The 11,759-nt window shown below is 37.8% G+C and overlaps 1 protein-coding gene across 1 annotated transcript in view; it reads right to left on the reverse strand.

Moving 5' to 3' along the window:
- Positions 1-2,877: 2,877 nt before the first annotated feature.
- The window catches only part of LOC115179200 (DNA-binding protein SATB2), a 63,291-nt gene continuing 54,409 nt past the window's right edge, over positions 2,878-11,759 (reverse strand). The window contains exon 12 of the mRNA XM_029740581.1: positions 2,878-4,757. Coding sequence (XP_029596441.1) covers positions 4,086-4,757 — 672 coding nt within the window. The 3' untranslated portion in view covers positions 2,878-4,085. The remainder of the gene's footprint in view (positions 4,758-11,759) is intronic.

Consider the following 11,759-nt stretch of genomic DNA (forward strand, 5'->3'; position numbering starts at 1 on the left):
CCCGAGCCACTGCCTGTTCACCCCGCTAACATCCAGAAGGCGAGGTCAGTACAGGTGCATCAAAGCTGGGACCGAGAGACTGAAAAACAGCTTCTATCTCAAGGCCATCAGACTGCTAAACAGCAATCACTAACTCAGAGAGGCTGTTGCCTACATTGAGACCCAATCACTGGCCACTTTAATAAATAGATCACTAGTCACTTTATACAATGCACTCTAAATTATGCCCCTTTAATAATGTATACATATCTTACATTACTCATATCATATATATATATACTGTATTTTATACCATCTATTGCACCTTGCCTATGCCGCTTGGCCATCGCTCAACCATATATATATATATATGTACATATTCTCATTCGCCCCTTTAGATTTGTGTGTATTAGGTAGTTGTTGGGGAATTGTTAGTTTACTTGTTAGATATTACTGCACTGTCGGAACTAGAAGCACAAGCCTTTCGCTACACTCGCATTAACGTCTGCTAACCATGTGTATGTGACCAATACAATTTGATTTGATGTAAGTGCCTTAATGTGTTTGGACACCAGGAAGAGTAGCTGCTGTCTTGACAACAGCTAATGGGGATTGCTAATAAATTGGATCAAACAAATGGCCTTAGTTTACCTGATTGTTGATCCAATTGAAATAGCTAGCTAGCGTAGCTTGGGGATAGCTACAGCTGGGTAGCCTTTCTAGCTAGCTGATATTTCTCTGTCAAATCACAGTTATGCCAAGATACTGTAGCAAGAAGTACCAGTGTCTGGAATGTATTTCATGAGACTCTTATTCTACAACACCTTGCTACAAAAGTAGCTTGCAAGTTTTATCACATGTAAAGACATGTTACAGTGGAAACAATATCAACAACTGCAAGTTGAATGCCCGGTCTTCAGTCAGCTCAGCTGTCAATACAATTTTCTATAACTGGCTAGTTTTGTCTGGTCTTGTCTCTCCTTATGTCCACTGTTAGATCTTTCCCGGGGGACAAATCCCAGTACTAACATCCCTACAGATGCAGGCTACATGTGGACATTGCACAAACATGGCACAAACATGGATTTGCTTACGAAGACAGTATGCCTACTCTTTACCTAGCAAATGGAAATAAGTTATGTATAGAGCACAAGAAGCATCAACATCTTTGGTCCAACTTCAGCTGTCCCAGAACTAGCATTCTGTTCTATTTCAATGATCTGGTCTAAAGTTCTGTCTGTCTAACACCACTGACATGTACAGCTCTCTGGGTGAGGTTCTGTCTGTCTAACACCACTGACATGTACAGCTCTCTGGGTGAGTTTCTGTCTGTCTAACAGCACTGACATGTACAGCTCTCTGGGTGAGGTTCTGTCTGTCTAACACCACTGACATGTACAGCTCTCTGGGTGAGTTTCTGTCTGTCTAACAGCACTGACATGTACAGCTCTCTGGGTGAGTTTCTGTCTGTCTAACACCACTGACATGTACAGCTCTCTGGGTGAGGTTCTGTCTGTCTAGCACCACTGACATGTACAGCTCTCTGGGTGAGGTTCTGTCTGTCTAACACCACTGACATGCACAGCTCTCTGGGTGAGGTTCTGTCTGTCTAACACCACTGACATGTACAGCTCTCTGGGTGAGGTCCTGTCTGTCTAACACCACTGACATGCACAGCTCTCTGGGTGAGGTTCTGTTTAACACCACTGACATGTACAGCTCTCTGGGTGAGGTTCTGTCTGTCTAGCACCACTGACATGCACAGCTCTCTGGGTGAGGTTCTGTCTGTCTAACACCACTGACATGCACAGCTCTCTGGGTGAGATTCTGTCTGTCTAACACCACTGACATGTACAGCTCTCTGAGTGAGGTTCTGTCTGTCTAACACCACTGACATGTACAGCTCTCTGGGTGAGGTTCTGTCTGTCTAACACCACTGACATGCACAGCTCTCTGGGTGAGTTTCTGTCTGTCTAACACCACTGACATGCACAGCTCTCTGGGTGAGGTTCTGTCTAACACCACTGACATGTACAGCTCTCTGGGTGAGGTTCTGTCTGTCTAACACCACTGACATGCACAGCTCTCTGGGTGAGGTTCTGTCTGTCTAACACCACTGACATGCACAGCTCTCTGAGTGAGGTTCTGTCTGTCTAATACCACTGACATGTACAGCTCTCTGGGTGAGGTTCTGTCTGTCTAACACCACTGACATGCACAGCTCTCTGGTGAGATTCTGTCTGTCTAACACCACTGACATGTACAGCTCTCTGAGTGAGGTTCTGTCTGTCTAACACCACTGACATGTACAGCTCTCTGGGTGAGGTCCTGTCTGTCTAACAGCACTGACATGCACAGCTCTCTGGGTGAGGTTCTGTCTGTCTAACACCACTGACATGTACAGCTCTCTGGGTGAGGTTCTGTCTGTCTAACACCACTGACATGTACAGCTCTCTGGGTGAGGTTCTGTCTATCTAACCACACTGATATGTCTCTTTTTCTCCTCCGAGATACAAACTAATACATACCAACAACTTACAAACACAAACATTGACTACATCTCCTCGGACCAGACCTGCATGCTCACACCCAATGCTGTAAAGTACTTAAGTAAAACTACTTTAAAGTACTACTTAAGTAGTTTTTTGGTGTACCTGTACTTTACTATTTATATTTTTGACTACTTTTACTTTTACTTCACCATATTCCTTAAGAAAATATTGTACTTTTTACACCATACATTTTCTTTGACACCCAAAAGTACTTGATACATTTTGAATGCTTAGCAGGACAGGAAAATAGTCCACTTCATGCACAATTTAATTCAAATATTTGGAAATAAGGCCAACTTAAATTACCAACACAGATGAGTCAAATAACTGGAAACAAGGCCAACTTAAATGACCAACAGAGATAAGTCAATAGTATATTTATTATGTTGAGATTGCAACTAATTTCCATCTAATATGTGAGAATGTCATTTCAGTTTGTCATATCATGAATCTAGCCCTCACCCACACTTGCTCATTAACCATTCAGATGCTGATTTTGGCCCGTTTTAAAAAGGACATTCAACATTAGGTTTCACCTGGCAACAATTGTTTTCAGAAGTACATTTATTGGTTTGATTTGTCTGTCACTGTTTGTTTTGGAAACAGTAAGCAGATCACTGATCAACATACAGTACATCTGGAGACGTACACTCAGTTCAGTAACAACTTCATTTGAAAGTGTTCTTCTCCCTCACAATGGCCCGTATTCATAAAACATCTCAGAGTGCTGATCTAGGATCAGGTCCCCCCTGCCCATGTAACCTTATTCATTATGATGAAAAAGACTAAACTGATCCGAGAACAGCACTCCTACTATGAGACACTTTGTGAATGTATCTCACAAACAGAAAGCAACACATGTTCACCAATATCAAATAGAAAATAAGAATAACAGCCATAATGAGGACAATAAACTTAGACTATTACAAGAACAATAAATATGGTTTTGATTTAAGTGCTGGTAGGATGGTGAAATGGGAAAGATTTGTCGACGTTAAGGGTGAGTGATTGCATTACACACAGCCAATGCAAGGATTTCCCAGACATTATGGGAACGTTCATAGGATAACCAATCAGAACAAACTGTTCACGTACTGTACAGTATCTCAGGGCGCTGCTCTAAGAATACGACGACAGACTCTGTGATGAAACACATAACTGGGGCCTTGGTTTTAATCATCCTTGTGGATATGCCCATTTAATAAATGAAACCATTTTCATTTTCTAAACAATGAATCATGTTCTTACAGCAGCCTGTCACTGTCTATGACTCCATTACCCAGAGTGCATCTCTTCTCTCATTCTGAGGTACTCTGTTGTCTTTTCACCATCCCTGCCTGTCTACCTCCATAGGTCCTGCACTGTACCCACATCCACTGTGGTGTGGTAGGACTCTCCTCTACTTAAAGCCATCCTCATGGTCTTCAGTACCAGACACATTCTTTCCTCATCCCTCCATACTTTCTCCCCTCTGTTCTATCTGTCTCGTCATCCCTCCATCCCTCTGTCCTGGGCTTGTCTGTCTGTCGTTCCCTCCTCCATGGCCCGAGGGGGTTATCTATGGAGCTCTCCAGAGTCATTGGGACTCTTTGGGGACGTATAGGGGGGTAGGGAGGTGGGCCGGGGGCCTGAGGCCTTGCCATTGTCCTTCTCTTCCTCTCCCTCCACTCCTACTCCTCTTTCTCCTCCTCCTCTTCCCTCTGTTCTGTCAGTCTCCTCGGAACCACCCCGCCCGTCCTCGCTGGACTCAGCGACGTCTGATCCCTCCGACTCAGAGATAAGCTCCCCGTTGCGGTACTCAGTCCCTTCCACCCCATCGCTGTCCCTCTCCTCCCCCGCCTCCCCCTCCCCTGCATTGCTCATCTGGGTGGTGCTGTTGTGGTGCTTGACGTGGTAGCGCTGGTTCTGGAAGAACTTGACCAGGGTGTGCTTAGGAAGGTCCAGCTGGGCCGACAGGGTGTGGATAGCCTCCTGGTCAGGGTAGAGGCCCACGTCACCGATGAAGCTCTGCAGGATGGCCAGTGCCTCCAGGGAGATCCGGGTACGCGACCGCAGCTTTTTGGACCCACCACTGGAGCTGCCACTCACACTGCCGTTGTCCTTGCCTCGAGTCCCATCCGAGTTGTGACCCCTGGGGCCAGGCGTGGGAGTGGGGAGAGGGGATGGGTCCCGCATGGGAGATGGGGATGGGGCCTTCCTTGGAGGTAAGGGCTGCCTGTGCAGTGCCTGTGGAGAAAAAGAGGAGGTGTCATGTTGAATCCCATCAGAGCAGACTGTCAACATAGGAAATCAGTCCACATTTTCTAAGTAATAATCAGTCCATTCTCTAAGTAATAATCAGTTCATTCTCTAAGTAATAATCAGTCCATTCTCTAAGTAATAATCAGTCCACATTCTCTAAGTAATAATCAGTTCATTCTCTAAGTAATAATCAGTCCATTCTCTAAGTAATAATCAGTCCATTCTCTAAGTAATAATCAGTCCACATTCTCTAGGAAATAATCAGTTTGTTCTCTAAGTAATAATCAGTCCATTCTCTAAGTAATAATCAGTCCATTCTCTAAGTAATAATCAGTCCACATACTCTAAGTAATAATCAGTCCATTCTCTAAGTAATAATCCGTCCACATACTCTAAGTAATAATCAGTCCACATACTCTAAGTAATAATCAGTCCATTCTCTAAGTAATAATCAGTCCACATACTCTAAGTAATAATCAGTTCATTCTCTAGGTAATAATCAGTCCACATTCTCTAGGTAATAATCAGTCCACATTCTCTAAGTAATAATCAGTCCACATACTCTAAGTAATAATCAGTCCATTCTCTAGGTAATAATCAGTCCACATTCTCTAAGTAATAATCAGTCCACATACTCTAAGTAATAATCAGTCCATTCTCTAAGTAATAATCAGTCCACATTCTCTAGGTAATAATCAGTCCACATACTCTAAGTAATAATCAGTCCATATACTCTAAGTAATAATCAGTTCATTCTCTAGGTAATAATCAGTCCACATTCTCCAGGTAATAATCAGTCCACATACTCTAAGTAATAATCAGTCCACATACTCTAAGTAATAATCAGTCCATTCTCTAAGTAATAATCAGTCCACATTCTCTAGGTAATAATCCGTCCACATACTCTAAGTAATAATCAGTCCACATACTCTAAGTAATAATCAGTTCATTCTCTAGGTAATAATCAGTCCACATACTCTAAGTAATAATCAGTCCACATACTCTAAGTAATAATCAGTCCATTCTCTAAGTAATAATCAGTTCATTCTCTAAGTAATAATCAGTCCATTCTCTAAGTAAAAATCAGTCCACATTCTCTAAGTAATAATCAGTTCATTCTCTAAGTAATAATCAGTCCATTCTCTAAGTAATAATCAGTCCATTCTCTAAGTAATAATCAGTCCACATTCTCTAGGAAATAATCAGTTTGTTCTCTAAGTAATAATCAGTTCATACTCTAAGTAATAATCAGTCCACATACTCTAAGTAATAATCAGTCCACATACTCTAAGTAATAATCAGTTCATTCTCTAAGTAATAATCAGTCCATTCTCTAAGTAAAAATCAGTCCATTCTCTAAGTAATAATCAGTCCACATACTCTAAGTAATAATCAGTCCATTCTCTAAGTAATAATCCGTCCACATACTCTAAGTAATAATCAGTCCACATACTCTAAGTAATAATCAGTCCATTCTCTAAGTAATAATCAGTCCACATACTCTAAGTAATAATCAGTTCATTCTCTAGGTAATAATCAGTCCACATTCTCTAGGTAATAATCAGTCCACATTCTCTAAGTAATAATCAGTCCACATACTCTAAGTAATAATCAGTCCATTCTCTAGGTAATAATCAGTCCACATTCTCTAAGTAATAATCAGTCCACATACTCTAAGTAATAATCAGTCCATTCTCTAAGTAATAATCAGTCCACATTCTCTAGGTAATAATCAGTCCACATACTCTAAGTAATAATCAGTCCATATACTCTAAGTAATAATCAGTTCATTCTCTAGGTAATAATCAGTCCACATTCTCCAGGTAATAATCAGTCCACATACTCTAAGTAATAATCAGTCCACATACTCTAAGTAATAATCAGTCCATTCTCTAAGTAATAATCAGTCCACATTCTCTAGGTAATAATCAGTCCACATACTCTAAGTAATAATCAGTCCACATACTGTAAGTAATAATCAGTTCATTCTCTAGGTAATAATCAGTCCACATTCTCTAGGTAATAATCAGTTCACATACTCTAAGTAATAATCAGTCCATTCTCTAAGTAATAATCAGTTCATTCTCTAAGTAATAATCAGTCCACATACTCTAAGTAATAATCAGTCCACATACTCTAAGTAATAATCAGTTCATTCTCTAAGTAATAATCAGTCCACATACTCTAAGTAATAATCAGTCCACATTCTCTAGGAAATAATCAGTTTGTTCTCTAAGTAATAATCAGTCCATTCTCTAAGTAATAATCAGTCCACATTCTCTAAGTAATAATCAGTTTGTTCTCTAAGTAATAATCAGTCCACATTCTCTAGGAAATAATCAGTTTGTTCTCTAAGTAATAATCAGTCCATTCTCTAAGTAATAATCAGTCCATTCTCTAAGTAATAATCAGTCCACATTCTCTAGGAAATAATCAGTTTGTTCTCTAAGTAATAATCAGTCCACTTACTCTAGGTAATAATCAGTCCATACTCTAAGTAATAATCAGTCTATTCTCTAAGTAATAATCAGTCCATACTCTAAGTAATAATCAGTCCATTCTCTAAGTAATAATCAGTCCATTCTCTAGGTAATAATCAGTTCATACTCTCTACGTAATAATCAGTTCATTCTCTAAGTAATAATCAGTCCATTCTCTAAGTAATAATCAGTCCATTCTCTAAGTAATAATCAGTCCATTCTCTAAGTAATAATCAGTCTATTCTCTAAGTAATAATCAGTCCACATACACTAAGTAATAATCAGTCCATTCTCTAAGTAATAATCAGTCCACATTCTCTAAGTAATAATCAGTCCATTCTCTAAGTAATAATCAGTCCATCCTCTAAGTAATAATCAGTCCATTCTCTAAGTAATAATCAGTTCATACTCTAAGTAATAATCAGTCCATTCTCTAAGTAATAATCAGTCCATCCTCTAAGTAATAATCAGTCCATTCTCTAAGTAATAATCAGTTTGTTCTCTAAGTAATAATCAGTTTGTTCTCTAAGTAATAATCAGTTCATTCTCTAGGTAATAATTAGTCCATTCTCTAAGTAATAATCAGTTCATTCTCTAGGTAATAATCAGTCCATACTCTAAGTAATAATCAGTCCATTCTCTAAGTAATAATCAATTCATTCTCTAGGTAATAATCAGTCCACATTCTCTAAGTAATAATCAGTTCATACTCTAAGTAATAATCAGTTCATTCTCTAAGTAATAATCAGTCCACATACTCTAAGTAATAATCAGTCCATACTCTAAGTAATAATCAGTCCATTCTCTAAGTAATAATCAGTCCATTCTCTAAGTAATAATCAGTCCACATACTCTAAGTAATAATCAGTTCATTCTCTAAGTAATAATCAGTCCATTCTCTAAGTAATAATCAGTCCATTCTCTAAGTAATAATCAGTCCATTCTCTAAGTAATAATCAGTCCATTCTCTAAGTAATAATCAGTCCATTCTCTAAGTAATAATCAGTCCACATTCCCTAAGTAATAATCAGTCCATTCTCTAAGTAATAATCAGTCCACATTCTCTAAGTAATAATCAGTCCATCCTCTAAGTAATTATCAGTCCATTCTCTAAGTAATAATCAGTCCATACTCTAAGTAATAATCAGTCCATTCTCTAAGTAATAATCAGTCCACATACTCAAAGTAATAATCAGTCCATACTCTAAGTAATAATCAGTTTGTTCTCTAAGTAATAATCAGTTTGTTCTCTAAGTAATAATCAGTTCATTCTCTAAGTAATAATCAGTTCATTCTCTAAGTAATAATCAGTCCACATACTCTAAGTAATAATCAGTCCATTCTCTAAGTAATAATCAGTCCATTCTCTAAGTAATAATCAGTCCATTCTCTAAGTAATAATCAGTCCATTCTCTAGGTAATAATCAGTCCATTCTCTAAGTAATAATCAGTCCATTCTCTAAGTAATAATCAGTCCACATACTCTAAGTAATAATCAGTCCATTCTCTAAGTAATAATCAGTTCATTCTCTAAGTAATAATCAGTTCATTCTCTAAGTAATAATCAGTCCATTCTCTAAGTAATAATCAGTCCATCCTCTAGGTAATAATCAGTCCATTCTCTAAGTAATAATCAGTCCATTCTCTAAGTAATAATCAGTCCACATACTCTAAGTAATAATCAGTCCATTCTCTAAGTAATAATCAGTTCATTCTCTAAGTAATAATCAGTTCATTCTCTAAGTAATAATCAGTCCATTCTCTAAGTAATAATCAGTCCATCCTCTAAGTAATAATCAGTCCATTCTCTAAGTAATAATCAGTTCATTCTCTAAGTAATAATCAGTCCGCATACTCTAAGTAATAATCAGTTCATTCTCTAAGTAATAATCAGTCCATTCTCTAAGTAATAATCAGTCCATCCTCTAAGTAATAATCAGTCCATTCTCTAAGTAATAATCAGTTCATTCTCTAAGTAATAATCAGTCCATTCTCTAAGTAATAATCAGTCCATTCTCTAAGTAATAATCAGTTCATTCTCTAAGTAATAATCAGTCCACATTCTCTAAGTAATAATCAGTCCATTCTCTAAGTAATAATCAGTTCATTCTCTAAGTAATAATCAGTCCACATACTCTAAGTAATAATCAGTTCATTCTCTAAGTAATAATCAGTTTGTTCTCTAAGTAATAATCAGTCCATTCTCTAAGTAATAATCAGTCCATTCTCTAAGTAATAATCAGTTCATACTCTAAGTAATAATCTGTCCATTCTCTAAGTAATAATCAGTCCACATTCTCTAGGTAATAATCAGTTCATTCTCTAAGTAATAATCAGTCCATTCTCTAAGTAATAATCAGTTCATTCTCTAGGTAATAATCAGTCCACATTCTCTAAGTAATAATCAGTCCATTCTCTAAGTAATAATCAGTTCATTCTCTAAGTAATAATCAGTCCACATACTCTAAGTAATAATCAGTTCATTCTCTAAGTAATAATCAGTTTGTTCTCTAAGTAATAATCAGTCCATTCTCTAAGTAATAATCAGTCCATTCTCTAAGTAATAATCAGTCCATTCTCTAGGTAATAATCAGTTCATTCTCTAGGTAATAATCAGTCCATTCTCTAGGTAATAATCAGTCCATTCTCTAAGTAATAATCAGTTCATTCTCTAAGTAATAATCAGTCCATTCTCGAAGTTATAATCAGTCCATTCTCTACGTAATAATCAGTTAATTCTCTAACTCTAAGTCTGACAACACATATATGCACATTCATATAATAAACTGAAAAACTCAACAACAACAGAGACAGTAGAAGAAGTTCACTTAAACATAGGATGCACTTCCCCCTTAGTGGTAACTTATTTCATTGACTTTCTAGGGGGTTAGTTGTACTGTAACAGAGAGTTCCCTAGAAGCTCATAAACAACAGCAGCAGCAGAGAGTAGTTCCCTAAGGAATAGGATAGACTCCCCCCTTTTAGTGGCAGCCCATTAACATCCTAGGGGGTTAGTTGGAACGTGTGGTACTGGAGCTGAGATCCCATTGACCAGACAGAGAGGTCCCAGTCCCAGTCCCATCACACTCCCCTCTCCTGGGGCTATTAGAAGGGCGGGGTGCCTGAACGCCCAAACACTGGAATGCTGCGCCCATAAATCTGTGGTCCGGGAAATTAAAGGACCTAAATAAAGATAATAGTAATTATTTTTTCCCCTTCAATAGTATCATGGTATGTTTCAAATAATATTGAGGATAGGCCAGACCATGGAGTATTTCTAAATGCTCTTTGGTGGGTTGGTGAGAGAAGGCCTTTTGGTCTTCAGGAAATGTCTGGGCTAGTTGTTTTATGCCTCCTTGTCTATTTCTGATGTCATAAAGGGGCAATCTGAAGTTTCGGTAACAAGCTGAGCTACGGGGCTGTAGAAATGTTACCACTCTCAAATTCATAGAGAGAGAGCTATGGACCATCCATGATATCAAAATTATAGTTTTAACCATATTTTGAGGCGATACAATGTTTGTTTACATTTCCATTGTTTAAAAACATTGGAGTAAAACAAGTTTATATTCTAGGTTCTGACGGGGTACAACAGTTGAACTGAGCTCATGAGGCATTTCTAAGTTATATTCTTCAAGAATCAGTGGGTAAATATCATTGATTTAAAAGTTTAAAAAAATGTATGTAGCAACTGCAGATTGCCCCTTTAAAGGAGACTGACTGGAAGTGGATGACTTCGTATAAGGAACAGGTGATGGGATAGAGAGAGAAAATTGTAGCTTTTTTACCCCCAAATAAAACTTCCCAGGCATCCCACCACTGTCCTTGAAACCCTTTAACAATCAATCCAGTCAGTCCTTCTATAACTCTAAATCCAATCCATTAAGAGAACACACAACATCACTAAAATATCATAACTCTAAATCCAACCCATTAAGAGAACACACAACATCACTAAAATATCATAACTCTAAATCCAACCCATTAAGAGAACACACAACATCACTAAAATATCATAACTCTAAATCCAACCCATTAAGAGAACACACAACATCACTAAAATATCATAACTCTAAATCCAACCCATTAAGAGAACACACAACATCACTAAAATATCATAACTCTAAATCCAACCCATTAAGAGAACACACAACATCACTAAAATATCATAACTCTAAATCCAACCCATTTAAGAGAACACACAACATCACTAAAATATCATAAAACTAAATCCAACCCATTAAGAGAACACACAACATCACTAAAATATCATAACTCTAAATCCAACCCATTAAGAGAACACACAACATCACTAAAATATCATAACTCTAAATCCAACCCATTAAGAGAACACACAACATCACTAAAATATCATAACTCTAAATCCAACCCATTAAGAGAACACACAACATCACTAAAATATCATAACTCTAAATCCATCCCAACAACAGAACACACAACATCACTAAAATATCATAACTCTAAATCCAACCCATTAAGAGAACAC

This window comes from Salmo trutta, chromosome 39 (genome assembly GCF_901001165.1).
Source record: "Salmo trutta chromosome 39, fSalTru1.1, whole genome shotgun sequence".
NCBI lineage: Eukaryota > Metazoa > Chordata > Actinopteri > Salmoniformes > Salmonidae > Salmo > Salmo trutta.